This window comes from Palaemon carinicauda, chromosome 36, assembly GCF_036898095.1.
Source record: "Palaemon carinicauda isolate YSFRI2023 chromosome 36, ASM3689809v2, whole genome shotgun sequence".
NCBI classification, from domain to species: Eukaryota; Metazoa; Arthropoda; class Malacostraca; order Decapoda; family Palaemonidae; genus Palaemon; species Palaemon carinicauda.
The window spans coordinates 27,938,312-27,960,225 of record NC_090760.1 but is presented as its reverse complement, the minus strand read 5'-3'; the positions used below and the strand labels follow the sequence as shown (position 1 = coordinate 27,960,225).

Below are 21,914 nucleotides of genomic sequence, written 5' to 3'. Positions count from 1 at the left end.
CTTTTCGCAGCCCCTGTGCCATCTAGCAGTTGAGATGTCCAGATGGGTAGAAGGCAACTCGGTGACGCTATCTGCTCGGTTCATTCCAGGCAAAGGGAATGTGCTTACAGACAAGTTGGTGTAAAAAAAAAGGAAATTCAAGTTTTATGCATGTTTATTGTTAGCTACAGGGTTATGCCTATTTCAGTAATCGAGGAAATATATTTTCCACCTTGTTATTTAGGAAAATAATTGAGTTGTGTGGATATCTGCATTGTTGTAAGCATGATTTTCCTTTAGTTAGGTTTCATTATCATGAGCTTTATAAATATGTGCTTGGTTTACCACAATCTTTCAACTTCTTTAGTAGGAATACGTTAAAAACTATATTCGTTGAATCTTACTCTCACTTATCTGTAGGAAATATTAAAGATATGTTAACATGACTTGGCTATCTCTTCTAAGTCTACCACATTGAGAAGGCATTGCTAAATAAATTTCTTTTTCATGCAACTTACGAAAAACAATCATGATTTTATAGTAAGTTAGATAAAGAGAGATACATGTCGTAATCTCTCTAACCAAATGTATATTTGTTCCGTCATAATACAAGCCCTCGCTTTTTATAAGGGATATTACTTTCAGTGTAGATAAAAGACGAGCCATAATATTTTAGCTAGGGATAACTGCCCCAACCATTATTTAGCGGGAGGGGTGGAGGTTAGCCGGCTACTCCACTTACACACCTCGGCTGAGCAACCACTTTGCTTTTGGCTTGGTAGAGTGTGGACGTTGCCGCTTTCTCCCGAATTAAGGGGCTCGGCCGGTATGCCAATATATGGGGGTACAGGACGAAAAACGTAAAATCCTGAAGAAATTCCTTGAGCTTCATAAGGCAATGGAGAATGCGTATATGAAATATTTTATCGAAATCCCTCTTACTTTCTGTTACAGGGTGATTAGTAAAAGTAACTCAATAAACCTAAAACTTTGACCCTATAAGAAAATGGAGTAATTTTTCTGTTATAGTAGCTTTTTATAACTATAACATTTTAATATGAAACAAATCGTGAGCAATGGCATCTGTATAGATTCCATGAGTTGCAAGACAGTAAGTTTTATGATTATACCCTTCAGTGCTAGCATAAACCTCAGAGAGAGTAGACGTTTGAGTGTGACCTCTGACATTCACTTGTTTTTTGTGTCTTTTTCTTGGTTTCGGCAAGAATTTCATCGTGTTAAAGAGGAAAAGACAAATTCAACATCTCGCTAACTTAAGGAAGAAGAAAATTTGCTCTGAGAGTTCAGAAGTGGGTAATATTGGCGATATTAGCAGAGTTGGTGAAGAAAGAGATAATGAAGGAGCGACCGTCTCGCCTAAAGAAGCAAGATATTGAGCAAAGGGATCTTCATTTAGGATAGAATTATGATAAATAAAATTGTTTTTGGTTTATCAATATCCAAAAAGGTTTATAACATTTATAATAATCAGGATTCATTAATATTGTCCTTGTAGAAATACAGTACTAAGAAATACAGTAAGGTCTCGAATTATGCGAGAATTCGGTCGATCAATGGCCCCGCATAAATGGAAAATCGCATATTTCGAAACACAACGGGAATAATTCCATTAGGGCCATGGCTAACAGCAACGTACCTATTCAACCATGTTTACTACCCATTTTCAATACTTTTTATATATTATACTGTATTTTATCGAATATTAAAATCAAACATTTAAAATGTTTTGAAGTTTTAATGACTTGATAAAGGTTAAAATTAAAAACTAGCATGGGTGTAAATACCGTATATTTCCCCTTATAACACGACCTAAAATTAAGACAAATTTTGATAAGTTCAAGTCATATCTATTATATAAAACAACTGATGAATAGCAAAGCCATCACTGTATAGACTAGCTTTTGTTGTATCATTGAAAAGCCATAATTAAGGAAATAAAGGTGATTTTATATTGTGTGTTTCCTAAACACGCCAAAAAGCACAATCTAAAATGGAAACCATTGTTTTGTTTACGTTCATCTCTGATCATAACGAAAAGACGAACGCATTTACACATTTGTGTTTAGGTTATTTACCAAGTATTGATTATATGGTGATGGTGTTCTTACTAATCTTGTGTTACTTAATTTTTCTTAGAACTTCAAAATAGATTAAATGAATGCGATTTATATAATGTTTTTCCTAAACATGCCGCCTAAAACGAAAACCTTCCGTTTGTTTGCTGTAAGTTTCATCGTCGATCATGATGAACAAACAAATGCATTAACCGCAAATGATTAAGGTGACAACTAATGATAATAAATGGATTTTGACGTAGGAAAAATCTATTTTTGGGTGAGATAGCCATGTCGTCTTGATGGAAGGTCCTTCCGGCACCTTCCTACTGTATAATATTTCTGCGAGTGATATTACAAGAGAAATACTGTCAGGTATCACGGGGTTGTAACCCCCGGAACGACTATCCTAAGATATCATGTATAATCAGGGACGTATCCGTAGATAACCATAGATATCTGCACCCCTAACAGACTTAATCCAGTCTAGGAATCTAGGGAGAAGGATAGGCGAGGAGCCGTTACATATCCTCTCCCCTCATGGTACTGTTCGTCACTGATGACGTCATTCCACATAGCAGCGTAACTACTGTGAAAGAGGCATCGGGAGGGACAACTTAACGGGTGGGCCATCAGGACGTGATGGCTATCTCACCCAAAAATAGATTTTTCCTACGTCAAAATCCGTTTTTGGGGCTCAAGCCATGTCGTCCTGATGGAAGTGTACCAGAGAATTATCTATGACTCGGTAGGAAACCTCAAAGAGAGAGGTCCCAATACCGAAATGCACTTACAGGATTACTCCGTCAACCGTCAAAGCATAGGTATCACTCTCAACTATATATCCCAGAACAGTTCGGAGGCAGCATTGACAAGCATGATGGTCCGACAAGGTAGCAATAAGAACCAAAGGACCGCCCTCCACAATTGGAAAATCACCTGAGTTTAGTGTCGGGGAACACTAAGGAAACCAAAACGGAAGGAGGCATCGTAAGTAAGGCATATGGAACCAATACCAGTCAGGAGGAATCCAATTATGTTCAGGAAGGATAATAATGAGGAGGCACACTAAAATTTTTTGCCGCTGAGGTAATTATAATCATAATAATAGGGCATAAAATAAAAGGCATGTAACAGTTTACAGACTTTTATTCACAAGAATGGGTGCAAAGGTTAACGAGCAATCATCATTAACTACATATGGAAAATTTTTTCACCAAGTAAGTACATCCCATCCATACCCAGACATAAGGTAACATTAAGGGACAAATACATGACATAAGGAACCATAGGGAACTTAATACAAGATAAACCTGACCAATAGATACATGATCACACATGTACAAAAAGGAGTAATCACCCAAACAAAATCAGATATAGCTTAACTAACATTTAGTCAGTTAGGCTGTAGCACTGAAGGAACAAACATCGTGTTGGAGAGACGCATGTGAACTTGTAAACGAAATGATTAATTGCATTTTTTCCTTATTCCCTGAAACATAAAGCAAATGTTTACTCATTGCTAATAACAAGCTGGAGGAGTACCTAGGACGCACTGTGGGTTACGTCGTTGCAACGGGTTTGATAACATTCCCCGCATCCACCACAAAATGGTGTATCTCCTCCAATTGCTTCAAGTAAGGCCTGAAGAAAACCCAAGTGGATGTCAACCAGTATATGCCTGCAGTCCTTCAAAGGACATACAGTATATAAGAAAAAGTTCAAGGAGGAAGCCACTTTCCTAGGGTCGTGACCCGAGGGCATACTGGCCGGGTCCACTCTTTGTATAAAGTAAGTCATTTTTGCTCTTAACTGTTTCAGAGACAAATCAGACCCCACTGATTCCCCCCTTAAACAATTGACCCCCCTTAAAACTGCACTGTTCTTAGTAAATACACTATAAAACACTGCACTGGACACAAGGAAGGAACACCTGTTAGGGGAACTATTTTCTATGGACCCCAACGTGTAGAGGGAAGTTCATTCTTAGCTAGAAAAGCGGGATCAGGGTATAAATTGACCTCAACATTATCCACAAATTCAATGTGGCCCTCATCTCTAGAAAGCACCACAATTTCACTAAAATGAGCACCGGAAGTCATCGTAATTAAAAAGATGACTTTCTGAGTGAGATCATGAATAGAAGTCGTTTGATTGTTTATGCCCAAAGTGAATTGCAAAACTTTGTCTAAAGACCAAGATATAGGCTTTGGTGGAGCCGACGGCCATAGCCTCGCACAAGCCTTCGGAATTTTGTTGAGATCAGAGTTAAAGTCGACATCAAAGGCGTATAGTATAGGTCTAGTGAGGGTCGATTTGTACAACAAAATCGTGGAAGTAGCTAGACCATGAACGTACCAAGCAATCAGGAAACCTAAACAAAAATCCTTAGTAATTGACCCTGGATTCTTGTCTGACGTATTTGACCCATTTCTTCCATGACATTTTGTACTGAGTTATGGTGCTACAAGACTAATAGTTTTCTGCAAATTCCAACTTATCACGTTGAATTTGGAACTTTTTTTCTACAGCTAGGGCAAAAAAATCATGAGATGAAGGTTGTTCATTCTCTAGGATGAAACGTAGACAATCTCCTGCTGTACCTCCTGGGACAGAATCAGGTTGGCAACGGCACCAACTTGGGGTTCAATTCCGTGACCATGGGAAACCAGTTGCTCTGTGGCCACAGAGGAGCCACCAGAGCCGCCCTCCCTTTAAAAGATCGAAGCTTGTCCAGAACCTTCATGAGGAGGTTTAACGGTGGAAACAGGTAAATCTTCGACCAACAATTCTCATCCAGGGACATCTCGTCCATTCCCACTGCTGTTTGATCCACATTCGGTGCTACATAACAGGGAAGTTTCTTGTTGAGACTTGTCGCAAACAGATCCACGTGAAGTCCAGGGACTTGATCTTGCACGAAACCCATCCAGAGTGAAGTAGGTCCTTACAAACAGTGCAATCCTGATGGTCCCAGTACGAGACTGGACCCTTCATCCTCCGACACTTCGCATGTGTGCAGCAAGTATCGTGACTGCAAGGATGCCTCACAGTCTTGGCATAAATCTGTACTCTACAGTGCATCTCCGTCATAGGCACCGTCTGTAAGGAGAAAAAAGTTTAAATGAGTACTGGGTCCTCTAACAGTCACTAGAAGCTGAAAGAAATGGGTTATTAACATTCCATGCTGACAATTGAGTGAATAGTAATCCCCAAATTGTGTTCAAATGCAGTTGGTGAGAAAGGAGATAAAGTACGAAATGTCCATTCGCCTATTGAACGACGCTAGATTGGAATATATAGCCTCCTTAGAGTCAGTTGCTATAGGCCCAAAGAAGGTGGGGTGCTCATGGGAAATACCGTCGCTCCAATATCTCCACAGAGAAATGGCCAATTAGAAGGCAATGGTACGGGTAAACTTAATAGTTTAAGCAATCGACGCATCGATTAATGAGGAAGAGTCTATAGTAATCCGAGGGCTATAATTACAGGTTGATAACCTCAATTAGAATGGCCTTGGCGGAAGAGAGCGGCTAGCACCCGTGTCTTACCAAAAATTGCATTCCCATACCTGCATAATGTGAAAAGAAAACTTTAGTGACTAGGAAGGCCAACGCTGCATGCAATGGTTTACTTACACGTTTTTGGGCCATTGACAACCATTCAATCATTTCTTTGCAGAAACATTGAATTTTGAGTGGTAGTGGCATAATTATGGCTGATGGGCATATGTGGGTGGTGGGCGGCTTTGTTGATGCTCCGGCACGTCACGGGGAAGGCGTCCGTGTCCTACCGCATTCACGTCAGTTCCTGTTGATGTTGAATAGTTGTCCACTTTGTCGGGAGTGGAGGCGTTCATGGAGGTTTGGAAGGTAGTGCAGTGGTGGGCCATAAGGGCATTAACTTTGGTGATCAGGTCATTAGGGATGGCAACACTTACAGGTTTGGGTAGGCACCATACCCAAAGGGCGTGAAGTAGATTCTCTTCACGAGGAGAGCCGTCTGCAGCAGGTTGCAGGCAAGTGATACTGGTCATTTTCTCGGCGAACAAAATCTTTTGAATCCCCAACAGTTGTAAAGAAAGCCGAAAAAATTTTTGCTAAGCAGGCAGCAGGGGATGGCAAGTATTGCTCCAGGAGGTAGGATTTGAGGGCGTCTTACATTATTATTATTATTATTATTACTATCCAAGCTACAACCCTAGTTGGAAAAGCAAGATGCTATAAGCCCAGGGGCTCCAACAGGGAAAAATAGCCCAGTGAGGAAAGGAAATAAATAAATGAAGCGAACAAATTAACAATAAATCATTCTAAAATAAGAAACAACGTCAAAACAGACATGTCATATAATAAACTATCAACATCAAAAACAAATATGTCATAAATAAACCATAAAAAGACTATGTCCACCTGGTCAACAAAAAAGCATTTGCTCCAACTTTGAACTTTTGAAGTTCTACTGATTCAACCACCCGATTAGGAAGATCATTCCACAACTTGGTCACAGCTGGAATAAAACTTCTAGAGTACTGCGTAGTATTGAGCCTCGTGATGGAGAAGGCCTGGCTATTAGAATTAACTGCCTGCCTAGTATTACGAACAGGATAGAATTGTCCAGGGAGATCTGAATGTAAAGGATGGTCAGAGTTGTGAAAAATCTTATGCAACATGCATAATGAACTAATTGAACGACGGTGCCAGAGATTAATATCTAGATCAGGAATAAGAAATTTAATAGACCGTAAGTTTCTGTCCAACAAATTAAGATGAGAATCAGCAGCTGAAGACCAGACAGGAGAACAATACTCAAAACAAGGTAGAATGAAAGAATTAAAACACTTCTTCAGAATAGATTGATCACCGAAAATCTTGAAAGACTTTCTCAATAAGCCTATTTTTTGTGAAATTGAAGAAGACACAGACCTTATATGTTTCTCAAAAGTAAATTTACTGTCGAGAATCACACCTAAAATTTTGAAAGAGTCATACATATTTAAAGAAACATTATCAATACTGAGATCCGGATGTTGAGGAACCACCGTCCTTGACCTACTTACAATCATACTTTGAGTTTTGTTAGGATTCAACTTCATACCACATAATTTGCACCATGCACTAATTCTAGCTAAATCTCTATTAAGGGATTCACCAACCCTAGATCTACATTCAGGGGATGGAATTGATGCAAAGAGAGTAGCATCATCTGCATATGCAACAAGCTTGTTTTCTAGGCCAAACCACATGTCATGTGTATATAGTATAAAAAGTAATGGGCCAAGAACACTACCCTGTGGAACACCGGATATCACATTCCTATAATCACTATGGTGCCCATCAACAACAACTCTTTGAGATCTATTACTTAAAAAATCAATAATAATGCTAAGAAACGACCCACCCACTCCCAACTGTTTGAGTTTGAAAACAAGGGCCTCATGATTAACACGGTCAAAGGCAGCACTAAAATCAAGGCCAATCATACGAACTTCCCGACCACAATCAAGGGATTTCTGTACAGCATTGGAGATTGTAAGAAGGGCATCACATGCTCCAAGGCCTTTACGAAAACAAAATTGCAAACTAGGGAGTAGATGATTACCTTCAGCAAACCTATTAAGACGTTTTGCCAGAAGACGTTCAAAAACTTTAGATAATATGGGAGTTATGGAAATTGGGCGGTAATCAGTGGGACTTGAGCTACCACAAACATTTACATAGAGGAGTAACATTACCAATTCTCCAACTAGTGCTAAAAGCTCCTCTTCTTGCTAACTTGCGCAAAATAACAGATAACTTTGGAGCTAAGAAATCTGCTGTCTTTATAAAAAACAAAGGAAAAGTACCATTTGGGTCTACACCTCCATAAGCATCAAGGTCCATCAACAGAGCTTTAATCTCACGAGATCGAAAAGCTAAACTAGTTAGTTTAGCCTCAGGAAAACAGGAATGAAGAAGTTCAAGTTTTTCATTACTCTGTTTACTGTCAAAAACATCAGCCAAAAGGGTTGCCTTTTCCTTTGGACAGTGAGTGACTGAGCCATCTGGTTTAAGTAAAGGAGGAACTGTTGCATCTACACCAAAGAGTGCAGATTTAAGGGTAGACCACCATTTATGTTCCTGAGTTGTACCAGAAAGTGTTTCTTTTATGGTTAAATTGTACTCCTTTTCAGTTGAGGCATAAACTCTCTGAGCAAAAGCTCGAAGCTGAGTATAGTTGTTCCAGGTCAAATCTGATCTGTTACCCTTCCAAAGTTGATAGGCCTCCTGCCTCTCCAAAAAAGCACGTCTACAATCATCATTGAACCACGGTTTGTCCTTCACTCGGTACCTTAGCACACGAGAAGGGATACGCCTATCAATTATGTTGACTAGATTCTCATTCAAAGGGACAACAGGATCTACACTATTATATAATTGTGACCAATTCAAGCACAAAAGATCATGTAAAATCCCATTCCAGTCTGCTTGGGATTTCATATAAATTTTACAAGAATATGATATATCAGGGACAGACTGCTCAGTCTTCACTAATAATGAAATCAAGGCATGATCAGATGTCCCGACTGGAGAACCAACCTTACCAGTTATAACGCCAGGGGAGTCAGTGTATACGAGGTCCAAGCAATTACCAGACCTGTGAGTAGCTTCATTTATGATTTGCTTGCGCAGCCAATCAGAGATATCCGGGAAAGCGTTCTTGGGGATCGCCACGAGAACGTAATCGGCTTTGGTGCCTGACTGCGTCATACCCTTGATGCAAAACTGGACTTGGACTTCAGCATGCTGAAACCAGGCAAACTCTTCTCCGCCAGCAAAGGACGGTAGTTTCAGGGGTGTGGCATTGATAGTAGAGCCAGTTTTGGAGGCGGCATCATCAAACAGTAAAAGACAATAGTGAGGGGAAGGCAGAAATCAGCTAGACACTCCGATGATCACCAATGTGTGAGGCGCCAGTTAGGTGGTAACTGAAGACGAGGTGAATGCAACTAGATTTTATCAGTCATCAATTTTTTATACAGCGCCTTGCGAGCAAGAACATCACAAAAATTCAAACATGAAAAAGGGATTTTGACGAAGAAAAAATCTATTTCTGGGGAGAGACCTGTGGCGCCCGGTGAAAAGGGTCCTTATAAACTTTTCTGATATAAACCTTCCAATTATACCAGAGAAAGATAAAAGCATGGAATGCAGAGGTTACTACCCTCGTGCGACGAGCACCTTGTGGGTGTCGTGTATAAAGCAAAGGCGCGTGAAAACCATTATTCACAGGCTGTCTTCCATTTAGCTAATTCCATCGTCAAAGGGATGGGCCGATACAGAGGCACCAGCTACGCTACCAGAACCTCGCCACCGACGCCCCGACGCGAGCGCCATCTGAACAACATCCTTCTGTATTGGACATGATGGCTTGGAAAGGAAAGGGTGGGATCGTACAAAATAATAGGGAAGGGTTTCACCGGGCACCACAGGTCTCTCCCCAGAAATAGATTTTTCCTTCGTCAAAATCCCTTTTCTGGGTCGACCTGTGGCGGCCGGTGAAAATGTACCAGAGAATGCCTTCCAAGACCAATAATAACTAGTAACCTAATGCGGGGAGAGAAAAAACACCATGTAAGGAAAACCATATATTATATTAAGGTAAGTAAGCATAAATCATAAACTAGCCACAGGACATAGTGAGCGTAAGGCTAAACAAACATGATAACAAGGAAGCCTCCGAGTATCAGAGCACAAAATGCAACAAAACTGACATGGCTAAGAATAACCCAACACTAAAGTTACAGTAAACACAATAATAGTTACAACCATATTAAGTAAACATGTAATAAACTTAGGGCTAACGAACCACGAAGGAAGCGGCGTCGTGGTGCGAGTGGCGGGTAGGAGGGAGAAGAAAAGAGATGGATGAAAGGAAGAACAAGAGATCACTGAGGAGAGATAAGGCTCCCAGCTGCAACCGTTGGGTATTTAAGGGCCTGTAAGTTCTTTAGATAGTGGCGTTTGAAGATCATAGGAGATTTCCAACCCGTGTACTTTTTAAGGTCATCAAAATCCATATTTTGGAAATAATTGATGGAGGTAGCTACTGACCGGATATCATGAGCATGGGGAAATGATCCCGGATTAGCTTGTTTAATGAAGTATAGGATCTGTTGCCTAATGCCTTGAATGGAAATAGTACCTCCTTGTTCTCTGATAAACAAGGGGCCAGACGAGCGGGTGGCAGTTCTAGCTAAAAAGGCCCTGAGAGTAGTGACTGGACATAGAGAAGAGAAATAATCTTCCAAGGGGACCACCTATTTTGGGGGGTCCTCATTTTTAGCTAGGAAAGCTCTGTCTGGAGAAAAATACTTCACCTGAAGGGAGGAAATCTATGTTTTCCGAGTTTCGTGAGAGAGCTGCTAGTTCTGAGATTCTAGCACCCGAGGCCAAAGCTGTTAGAAATAAAGTCTTCCTAAGAAGAGTGATATAGGAGCAGGATTCGTTGTCCGTGTCTGAGGCAAGTTTGAGGACATCATTCAGAGACCAAGAGACCTTTTGTGGGCGAACCGAAGGTCGAAGCCTAACACATGCTTTTGGAATAGATGAGAAATAAGAATCCGCCAGGTTAATGTTAAACCCAACCAGGGAGACCTTCTTCAAAGCTGACTTAATGGTGGTTTTAGTGCTAGCTGCTAGGCCTTTGTCAAATATGGACCTAAAGAAGGAGATGGCTAAATTAGGAGTCATAACAGTATGGTCTGAATTCTTTAAGAAATCTGCTAGTTTCTTAACTCCCGAATCGTATTGGCGAATCGTAGAGTCCCTTTTGTCTGATTCTATAAAGAGGACATTATCCGGGTCGATGTTCGCATCCTTACGAGCCGCAAACTTCATGAAATCCACAAAGTTAGGGTTTTGGCTATCCTTGAGGAATCTGACACAGTCCGAGTTTAGACCACTTGGGTCAGTTTGGGGAATGGGATCCGGAAGGGACGGAGTTTCAACTCGAGGAGGAGAGGAAACCAACTGCTCTTTGGCCAGTGAGGTGCTACTAAAGCCACTGCCCCTTGGAAGGAGCGTAGTTTGTGTAAGACTTTCAGTAGAAGATTCACTGGAGGGAATAAGTAGATGATCTTCCAATGATTCCAATCCAGGGTTAATGCGTTCATGGCATAAGCCTGAGGGTCCAGGTTCGGGGTCACATAACAGGGGAGTTTGTGATTGTGTTGGGTCGTGAATAGATCTACCTAGAGACCTAGAACCAGCCTGAGTATCCACCGGAAGGAATTTATGTCTAGGGACCATTCTGATTCCAGTGGCTTTGTCCTGGATAGGGAGTCCGCTATCACATTCTGGACTCCTGCTAGGTGAGTTGCTGACAGGAACCAGTTTTTGTCTGCTGCCAAGGCGAAGATAGTGACCAGGATCTGATTCAGGTTGGGTGACTTGGATCCTCCTTTGTTGATGCAGTGTACTACTGCTGTGCTGTCTGAGACCACTCTGATGTGGGTCGACCTCGGAGGAGAGATTCTCTTCAGGGTCAAGAACACTGCCATGGCTTTGAGAACATTGATATGGAACTGTTTCATGGTGGGTGACCAAGAGGCCTGAAACATCTGATGTTGGGAGTAACCCCCCCCCATCCACTCAGAGACGCGTCGGTATGAATTGTCAATTGTGGAGAGGGGAACTGTAGAGGAACCGATTTGGAGAGGTTCCTCCGTTCGGACCATAGTCGTAGTCATATTTTTAAGACAGGGGATCTTCGAGATCTTGTCTCTCAAAGGTATTGTAGCTCTCTTTCTCCAAACTCGATTGATGTCTTTGAGTTTGGCTTTCAAAAGGAGATCGGTTAGTGAGGCAAATTGGAGAAGGCCGAGGATTTGTTCTAGAGCTCTTCTGGACACCTGTTTGTGTTTGAGAAAGTTCCTGACCTTGGAAGCTATCTCCCTTACCTTCTTAGGAGGAAGGGAGAGCCTGTGCTTTGAAAGGTCCCACCGGATGCCTAACCATTCGAAGTGGCTTGATGGTTGTAGGCGAGATTTTTGGAGATTGACTTGGAATCCCAGTTTGCCGAGAAATTGAATGACCTTTGTCGTAGCTCTGTTGCATTCCTGGTTCGACTGAGCCCAAATGAGTCAATCGTCCAGATAGGCGATGATCTGTATCCCTTGGTTCCTGAGTTGTTCGAGCACTGTCTCTCCCAGTTTCGTGAAGATCCTGGGAGCAATGCTGAGACCGAAGGGCATGACTTTGAATGCAAAGGCTTTCTTGCCAAAAAGGAAGCCTAGGTAAGGAGAGAAGTTTCGAGCTACCGGCACATGATAATAGGCGTCGGTAAGATGGATAGAGGTGGTGACTGCCCCACGGGGAAGTAAGGTCCGTACCTGAGAGATAGTCAGCATACGGAACTTGTCGCAGAGAATGTAGGAGTTTAGTTTTGACAAGTCTAGAACCACTCTCAATACCGACGAGTCTTTCTTTGGAACTGTAAACAGGCGGCCTTGGAATTTCAGTGATCGAACCCGTTTGATCGCTTTCTTCTTGAGTAACTCTGTGGTGTACTCTTTCAGGATGGGAGTGGGTTTCTGGAAGAAGGTCACTGGTGGAGGTGGAGATCCCTGTGACTATTTCCAACCCAAGCCTTTGGATATTATGCTGTGAGCCCATGGACTGAGGGTCCAATGGTCTCGAAAGTGATAAAGTCTCCCTCCTACCGTGAACACATCATTGCGAGGGAGTGAACCTAGGTCCCTTCCCTCCACGAGCACCCCTTGCTTTAGGTCCGCCTCGCTGGCGGAACTGTCCTCTACCTCTGTAGCTTCCTTTCTGGTGTCCACGAAAAGAACCAGAGGATTCGTAGCTAGGGTTGTATGCTGGAGATGACATCCAAGTGGGGTTGGGCTGTGCACCTGGGGGAGCAGTGAGGTAGACTACTTGCTGAGGGGGAGCCGGTTGTTGAGAAGTCGAAGCAGAGGGGGACTGTGTCGACGTGTGGGGAACTGACGATTGGTGGTATTGGCCCCAGTTCGTCTTGTAAGGAATAAATCTCTGCTTCTTCTTGAAGAACGTTTGCTTGTGGGATTCGATCTTCCTTTTGGTCGAGAGGCCCCACCTTACTTGCAAATATTGGTTTGCCCTCGCACGTCCTGAAGAACCTTATCAACTTCGTTCTGAGGGAATAGGTTCTTACCCCAGCAGGAGGAAGCTATCAGCCTGTTCGGTTCATGTCTGATGGAAGCCTCAGACAGAACGAACTTCCTGCAGCTAACCCGAGCCGACCAGAAGTCGTGGAGGTCCACTTGGTAGGACAGAAGCAGGTTCTTTGTGAAAACCCTGAACAAGGTTTCCGTGGGGTAAACAGATGCTAGGGACTCTATGGAGGTGATGGAGTGGAGGGACCTAGCTAGCCTATTACGGGCCTCGAACTCAGTTTTGAGAAGACTCTCTAGTAATCTGGGGAGCTTCTCAGAAAAAAGAGTAAGAGGCACAGTCTGGGTCTAGCTTCCCCACTGTGAAGGTAGAAGACGTGTCGTCCCAGGTTGCAGAGGTACTCGGAATGAGCAATGAGGTGGGGTCCGTCTCCTTGAGAGCCGGCATGGTAGAGCCTTCCTTGATGGCCTGTATTGTCAGCTCTTTGATTTTGTCTATGAGCAGTAAAGAGATGGACGCTGCCGTCGTAAAAATAGTGAAGGCACCTTTGTGTGGGGTGAGCTTGGAGTTATTACACCCCCACTCTGATAGAGTTTTGGCCCAGATAGCTTGGGCCTGCTCTTTCGGAAATATCACCGTTTCCTTCGGTACCTTGTCCATTCGAACCAATGCATGCTCCTTTAGGCGTGCGAAGCCATTGAATGGGAATTCTAGCCCCGGGGGGTAGAATTCCAGGTCCTCTAGAGGGCGGGTGCCTATGCCCTCTAGAGTTAGGGAACCATCTAAGTATGGGGCATGCAAGGCAAACCTCCAAGGGTTGTTTTTATCGAAGGGAGGTAGCTTCGATGCGTCTGGGGCTGAAGGAGGCGGAATCTGAGTTCTGGAGCGGATCAGAGTAGCCACCATATCTTTAAGCTCTGTAATAGCCCCAGACTGTTGTTGAATTTGCTCCTTGACTATATCCCTGATCAGGTCGACGGGGAAGGAGGGTACCTGAGAGCCACCCGTTGGTGGTGCCTTGGACTTGACAGACTTGGACTTCTTAGAAGTCACGGTTTTATGGGGAGCAATAGGAACATCAGGAGTAGTCGAGGGTCCGGGGACCGGTGACGTCGATACTGGCAAAGCTGAAGACTTATAAGTACGTAGTGGCTTCACCTTGGGTCGTACGGGGACAGAGGGATCCCGAGGAGAAGCCTTAGGCTTATCAAAGCCGAGAAAGGAAGAAGTAGAAGAAGGAGTAGGAGAGAAAAAGGTTTCCACCAACTCGACACCACTTACCTGCTCGTCCATGGGTTCCACGTCTAGATCTAGATCTGCCACGTCCACCGGTAAAAGGGGTTCATCTTCCGCGGAAATGGTTGCTCTGACTTCTTCAATTAAAGGGGCAGCTACTTCCGGAGTGACTGCTGCAGTTGTCGAGCCTGGGAAGAGACGGGAGGCCATGTCTCCATCGAGGAGGTAGGGTGCGCCAGACGGGGCATTCCTGCCGAAGCCCGACACCCAAGGACGAAGAGCAGCACTTGCTGACCGAAGAGACTCGTCATCGGCCTGAAAGAGTTGAAGTGATTAGTGATGAAGGAGAAGGATCGTCCTCCGAAATATACCACGTATATATAATTAAGGGACAAATTAATGTCTGCAAAAGATAAACAAGGAACAAAACGAAAACCAACTTACATCATCGTTCAGGAGTATGGAGGACAACTCGTAACAGAGTGTGGACGATTCCGGGAACCAGATCATATATGGGGCTTGTCCCGGCTCCCGAATAAAGGAGATGGCGCAATGCGCATGCGAACGACAGAGGGTCGTTGAACGAGGCGGGGCAGCCCTGGGCAGCACAACGGACTTTCTGTAAAAGAAAGGAGACATAAGTCTGGATGTTCCTTGAGACTCTGGTAAGGGATTAAGATCTACTAACAGAGCCTAGATATAATGAAATATGTGTGCTTAGGGGAATTCAGTGATTGAGAGCCGTAGCTCCATATTAAAATACGTTAAATATAAATGTTTCCTGCACCGGAGTGTGCCGGAGCAATGGAAATGGGTCCGTATCACTATAAATATTATTAAAATAAGAATAAATAGTCTAACGAAATCTGCCGAACCTCTGACAGGGTCGGGGATCCAGTGACAGGCCCGTAATGAATAATTTATAAAACACAAGCAGTAGCTAAAGGCTAAGGCTAATATTATTGTTAAGCGTATTGGTGATCTCCGGTGAAGCCGGAGGTCGGTGAAAGGTCCTGAATAATTCAATTGTGATTAATAATGAATATTTGTGTGGATATGGCCGTGGCCGGAGACCGGTGTAAGGGCCACCGGAGGATGAGGCCCTTCCAGAGGGTTGTATCTAAACAATATATTTAGGCCCTTCCAGAGGGTTGTATCTAAACAATATATTTAGGCTCTTCCAGAGGGTTGTATCTAAACAATATATTTAGGCCCTTCCAGAGGGTTGTATCTAAACAATATATAACTATAGTTCCAAATTCATTGAGTATCCCTCATGGCGGAGTAGAACTTAAGGCGGAGTGGATGAATGTTCAGATCCTACTCCCAAGCCGTAACGGGGAGAGGACGGAACTATGAGGGGAAGAGGGGGGGCCGTCTTAATGACATCTCAAAACAATAACTCACACAGTAACGGGACCTATTAAATAACGCTATCTATCTCAATAGTAACCACAAACTAAATAACTCGTAAGATATCATATACCTGTAGAGGGTGAGGGGGGAAGGAGAACTCGTTGAACGTTCAAAACGGAAAACTGGAAATCCACTTCTCATACCCGAGGTTAAGAAAGAAAACGAGAGAAAGGGTAACTCGTGACTGGCTACAGAAAACGGGAATTCCAATCTTTCGCTCTCGTGGTTACACTATAAGAACTTGATAAGCACACAATAATATGATGTAAGTATAACAATAAAATTGTAACGTCAAATACAAGACTACGAACGAAGAATAACGTCTGCTATAACCAAATTTAAAAGGATATAGTCCGCTGATGAACGCCTCGCAGGGCGGGTACTAAACTATAACAAAGCCAGAATGCTATTCTTGTTCGCAGACTGGACTTGCTAGCAAAAAGTACCATGGGAAATAATAATAATAATCATAATAATGGTTCAAAAAGGCGTAAGGCCAGTGACTTAACCAAGAACCTAACTGACAGAGTACCAAATGGGCAAGACTAACATGAATTCCCAGCGAGACAAAGCAAAAGAACAATGGCTGCCGATACCGTGGAAGGCCCAGCCGGTCGAGATAAAAACAGACTATACTGGGAAGAGGAAAAATGCCCGGTACTACAAAAAGCTGTCGAAACAAACTATGGTACTTAACATTGGAATGGGTGAAGTTGGAGCTTCGGTCATGACGAAATAAATCCACGAAAGTGAAAACAACGAGAGCACAAAATTCTACAAACACGCTAGCAAGTCCAAAGCAGAAGGATGATGTTCAGATGGCGCTCGCGTCGGGGCGTCGGTGGCGTGGTTCTGGTAGCGTAGCTGGTGCCTCTGTATCGGCCTATCCCTTTGACGAAGGAATTAGCTAAATGGAAGACAGCCTGTGAATAGTGGTTTTCACGCGCCTCTGCTTTATACACGACACCCACAAGGTGCTCGCGCGAGGGTAGTAACCTCTGCATTCCATGTTTTTATCTTTCTCTGGTATAATTGGAAGGTTTATATCAGAAAAGTGTATAAGAAGGACCCTTTTCACCGGCAGCCACAGGTCGACCCAGAAAAGGTTGTGCTAGCATGAAAAGCCAATATGGTCTATTAACAGTGCAGGGAAGAGCTAGTGATAAGATGAAAAATAAAAATCGTTATAATGTACTAGCATGTATGAAACACGTGCGGTACACCATAATTTTTTCTTATGAACCTTATAGATATCAAAGGTTTTATATTTTTGCATCAGTTAGCTTTATTTTGCTGGGTCAAGTTTTCATTGTAGAAAAAAAAGCGATGTTGACATAGGAAAAATCTATTTTTGGTGAGATAGCCATGTCGTCCTGACAGAAGTTCCCCCCCCCCCCCCCCCCCCGGCTGCTTCCTACTGTATAATATTTCTGCGATTGATATTATAAGAGAATTACCGTCAGGTATCATGGGGTTCTAACCCCCCGGAACGACTATCCGAAGATATTGTGTATAATCAGGAACGTATCCTAAGATAACCATAGATATCTGCACCCCAAATAGACTTTTCCCAGTCTAATCCTCTAAGGGGAAGGATAAGTGAGGAGCCGTTATATATCCTATCACCTTTTGGTGCTCCCATATGACCCTGCTGCTCCATTTCCTCTGGTCGTATTTGAGCTACATGTTGTTATTATCAGTTAGTGAATTTTGAACGAAATTCTCAAATTTGTAGCATCACTTTTGATGCTTACTTTACTTGTTGAACGTCCTAGGCTTTGGACTGTCCACATCTTCAGGGGAAGGGTAACGGTCTCAAATGGACAGTTACTACATCTTGTAGCCCTTCACAGTCGCATCTACATATGTGGCATTCTCCACCTCCCCTAAAAGGTGGGCACTGCAATTGGTTGCATGCACCAACATTCTACGAGACATGATGTACTTTCAACTCAAAAGGGTTCTAACATTCAAGGGTGAAAAATTACCATACCAGTCTATGATTGAAATGTTTAATTCATTCATTCCTGTTTTATAATGTGATTTTGGATTTTTTTAAATGGATTACTCCTATTTACAATAATACTTAAGAGGAAAATTCGTTCATTTGTTTGAACATCTATCTTTGAATGACCTTTCATAATTAAGTTTAATATCTGGGGTTCTAGTGTATATCTAATGAATCAGAAAAGATAATGTTAGATACAGTATATAAATTTTGATAGTGGACGATTTTTCAAATTTTTGATAGAGAAATAATGTAAGAAAAAAATATAAAAAACTAGTGGTACTCTCATCCTGTGAAACTTCTTTATCTTGATTAATGTAAAGTAAAGGATTGGGAAGAAGATACCCGGTATTGAAGTCTGGTAAAAGTTGTCATAAGAATGCTGTAGTGTTGCTGGGATGAGAGGGAGATGCTCAGAGAAGAGTCACATAAGCCGTCATACACAATAATCACACAGTCAACAATAATCCTCAGTAGAGCCATAGTATTTTTTGCATTTTTATTACTTTGAAAATGTATATGTTCATGATATTTTGATAAAAAAAGCTGAGCATAAAATGTTTTAAGAGAGACAAATATTACTCATGGATTATTCTGCCTCTTAATTAAAATGTTTTCATTGTTAATTTTGGTGTCATAGAAGAATTATATTAATTAAGAAAGAGCTTATTCTTTTTAGTACAGTTATGCTAGTTTTGTAAATTTGGTTATATTTGTTGACAAATTTTGAATACACTTTCAATGTCATCATTGCACACTGAAGTTTTTGTTAATATTTACAGTATGTTTGGTTTTTCAATACAATGGCATAATTATTTTATGAGTTCATTTATAGCTACGTGTATATAATTGTCTGCTTATGAGTTAGCCGATTTGACCAAATTTTAATGGATAATTTCACAAAATTGGTTTAATGAAAGTCATCCTTCAGAAGGCATATTTCAATGACTCATGAATATACTCACCATCCATTTTGAAGTTCTGTTTTTTTTCTATATACTAGTCCCAACACTTGCATAAGAAGGGTATTATTACATTAGGTATATCACTCAAGAAATTTTACCATTTTTATTTTAGATTAATTTTTAGTAGCAATCCTGTACATAGTATTTTTGTTCTAATTTCAGTTTAGTGGTAATCTGGTACTGTATATGTCTATTTCTTTCAGGCCGCTCGAAACAGCTGAAGAAAATGCCTCTCGACTTGCACAAAATCCTCAGCTGGCCCTTCCATATCCAGAGTGTTGTGATACTAAAAAAGATTCGATTGTTGAGTGTCCCCACTGTGATGTAAGTGTTTTACTGTTATTTATGTATGGTATATGTAGCAACATTTTTTGGGCTCAAGCCATGTCGTCCTGATGGAAGGTTCCTATTGGTAGCTTTCTAGGGATATTTGGCTACAGTGATATTCCAGAGAATTGACCTTTAGGTCTCCAGAATTCTAACTCCTCGCACGAATATCCTTAAAATTTCTCTAAAGGATATCGCATAAAATCAGGGGACGTATATCTTGATACGACAAATAGCCATCTTCACCCCAAATAGCATTTTCGCTTTGAGGGAGAAAGTGGCAAAATTGAAGGAGAGTCGTTATCAGTTACCCCTCCAAGATGGCGGTCATTCCTATTTCAGTAGCTATTGCGCACGGTGGTTTTCCCTGTTATCTAACGCTTTTGATCGTTATTGAGAGGATTTAATATGCAATCTCCAGCTGCTTCTGCCTTTGGAAAGTTGAGTATTTATTCTTTACAGTGTATAATTTTTAGCTCCTGTTTCACAGTAAAATTAGTTTAATTTAATGTGTTTTGGAGCTTGGCCGGTCACCGGAGGCGCCATGGGCGCTGTCGTTCATTATGCATGTGTTATTTAGTTAGCAGAACGACATTCCCGGTGATAATAGCATTAATAAATTATGAAAGCTAATTAGGCACAATTATACTAGTAAAGATATATTATGTATACAAATATCCTCTTCCTTATGTCAATCGTATACGTTAGAGTTTCGGTGATTTAGATAACCGAGATCTTGCCATGCGCTAAGCTACCTAGCCTATGCGCTTTAGTATACTTTCATTATTCCTGGTTACCCTCGTGTATCGTTTTATCAATTCAACAATAGATAGTATATCTCCTAGAATTAATTATATAATTCGATACTCGTCTCCTGTGGAGATTTAAGGGTAATCCCTCCTTCCCTCTGAGTGCCGCCATAGGCGACAACCCTATCTTAGTCTTGCCATAGAGTAGTTCACTCAGGCTTGATTAGGCTAGTGTTTTCTGTCTCCCACCATTGCCGGCGAGTATACCGGCTTGGGTTTTCGACAGAACCCCAGAGTATTCAGTTTTTCTGCCGGCGGCCGAGCGGCAGGGCGAGTAGTCACTCCCCTGCCGGCTTAGAGCTGTCGGCATTGGAAGCTAAGCCTCCCTAGGCCACACTTGAAGTGGTGGTATGATGCCGCCACCTTCTCCCCTGCGGTCTAGAAGACTAGTCCTGTTTCGGCAGACCCTAGGCTGAAGAATAGATATTCTTCTGCCGTCTAGGATGGCACCGATACTGAAACAAAGTTTCATCCTTGTGTGGAAGTGGCGGCAATCCAGCCGCCGCCTTCTAGACTTGATACAGAACCCTTTTCCCTGCCCCTCTCTGTCCTTTAGTGATGGCCTAGCTACCGCTTGCCGGGTAGATTGTGGTGCCAGCCGGGCTCCTACATAAGCAGCTGTATAGTCACTCAGTCTTTCCCTTATGGTCACAAGGCTCCGGGAAAGGTTGTGCCGGCTATGACGGCTGCCGGTGGGAGACCCCTCAGCTGCTGAGTGTTCTTCAGTCCTCCCTTGGACTGCCATCCACATAACTGAAACCGGCAATGACCGGCAACGGATCTTGTGGCTGGATGGAAGCTTGAATGATGCATTCTCCCCTTCCATTTGAACCCTCATTCTGGAGGAAGGCAGTAAGGTTATATACTTACACCCTTATATAATGTAAACATACATTTTAATAAGGCAGCCCTTCACTCCAATCTTTCTCTCTCTCTCTCTCTCTCAGCTAGTGCCACCAGGTACTAACCCAGCCGACATGCCGGCAGGACCGGTGCCGTCAGGTACTTGCTCAGTCGGCGGCATGCCGGCTGGACCAGTGCCTTCAGGTACTACCCAGCCGGCGACATGCCGCCCGGACTGTGCCACCAGGTGCTAGCCTAGCCGGCAAGATGCTGGCTGAACTATAGTATATGATTATACAGTAGCCAGTATATTTGCAGTATAGTATATACTGCAGACAGAAAACTATATTATATATTATACAGTAGTTATTTTCCAACATACCTTGTGTATCCTTGCACAGTTTATTGCTGAGACCAATTTCTATATTGAAAGAAAAGAATTCCTTCAATACTCTGATTAGAAATCAGTTAATAACTTACCCCACAATTTTAAATAATTTAAGAAGGGTCAGTGGTAGTATGCACTTATTCTATCCCTAGAGGTTAGAACCCTTCTCTTTTGAGTTTGCCCTGATAGAGGAAACTCTATAACCTTAATATTGGGGGGAGGTCACAGCAATTGGCTGGAAAGGATACACAAGTATGTCTTTCCTATTTCTCTTCTGGCTTACTATCATAAGCTATAATGGTTAAAATATTGATATTTTGCATAATCTGTTTATCATGTGAGATAAACAACTGCATGCTCATTTAATTTTCCTTTCTTTACTGGAGGAACCCCAGATGAAATGCGATGCGATCTTCTGCAACCACAGGAGTAGGAACTTCTACGGTCACAAAGCGTGCAGGTCTCATGCCCCCTGCGCCATCACTACCGAAACCCTGCTGTACCGGGACCCCAGGACTGCAACATCTGCCGGACCTTGGTGACCGAAGGTTTCGTCGAACCCCAAGTCAACGGAGTCGAGGGATGCGGCACGATTAAAGCTGCGCAAGTGGGTACGAGGGTTCTAGAAGAACTCTCCGGGACCATACCTACCTAACGATAGGATGCGTAGCTTGCGGTTCCCGAAAGCGGGTAGTGAAGTTGTCGTGCCCCAAGCACAACCCGGATCTCCCTG

At 42.5% G+C, this 21,914-nt stretch overlaps 1 protein-coding gene across 2 annotated transcripts in view; it reads left to right on the top strand.

The window, feature by feature from the left end:
- Positions 1–21,914, top strand: part of Smyd5 (SET and MYND domain containing, class 5) — a 340,355-nt gene that overhangs the window by 70,987 nt on the left and 247,454 nt on the right. For both annotated transcript variants that reach the window (XM_068360043.1, XM_068360042.1), the window contains exon 3: positions 19,018–19,138. In XM_068360043.1, coding sequence (XP_068216144.1) covers positions 19,018–19,138 — 121 coding nt within the window. The remainder of the gene's footprint in view (positions 1–19,017; positions 19,139–21,914) is intronic.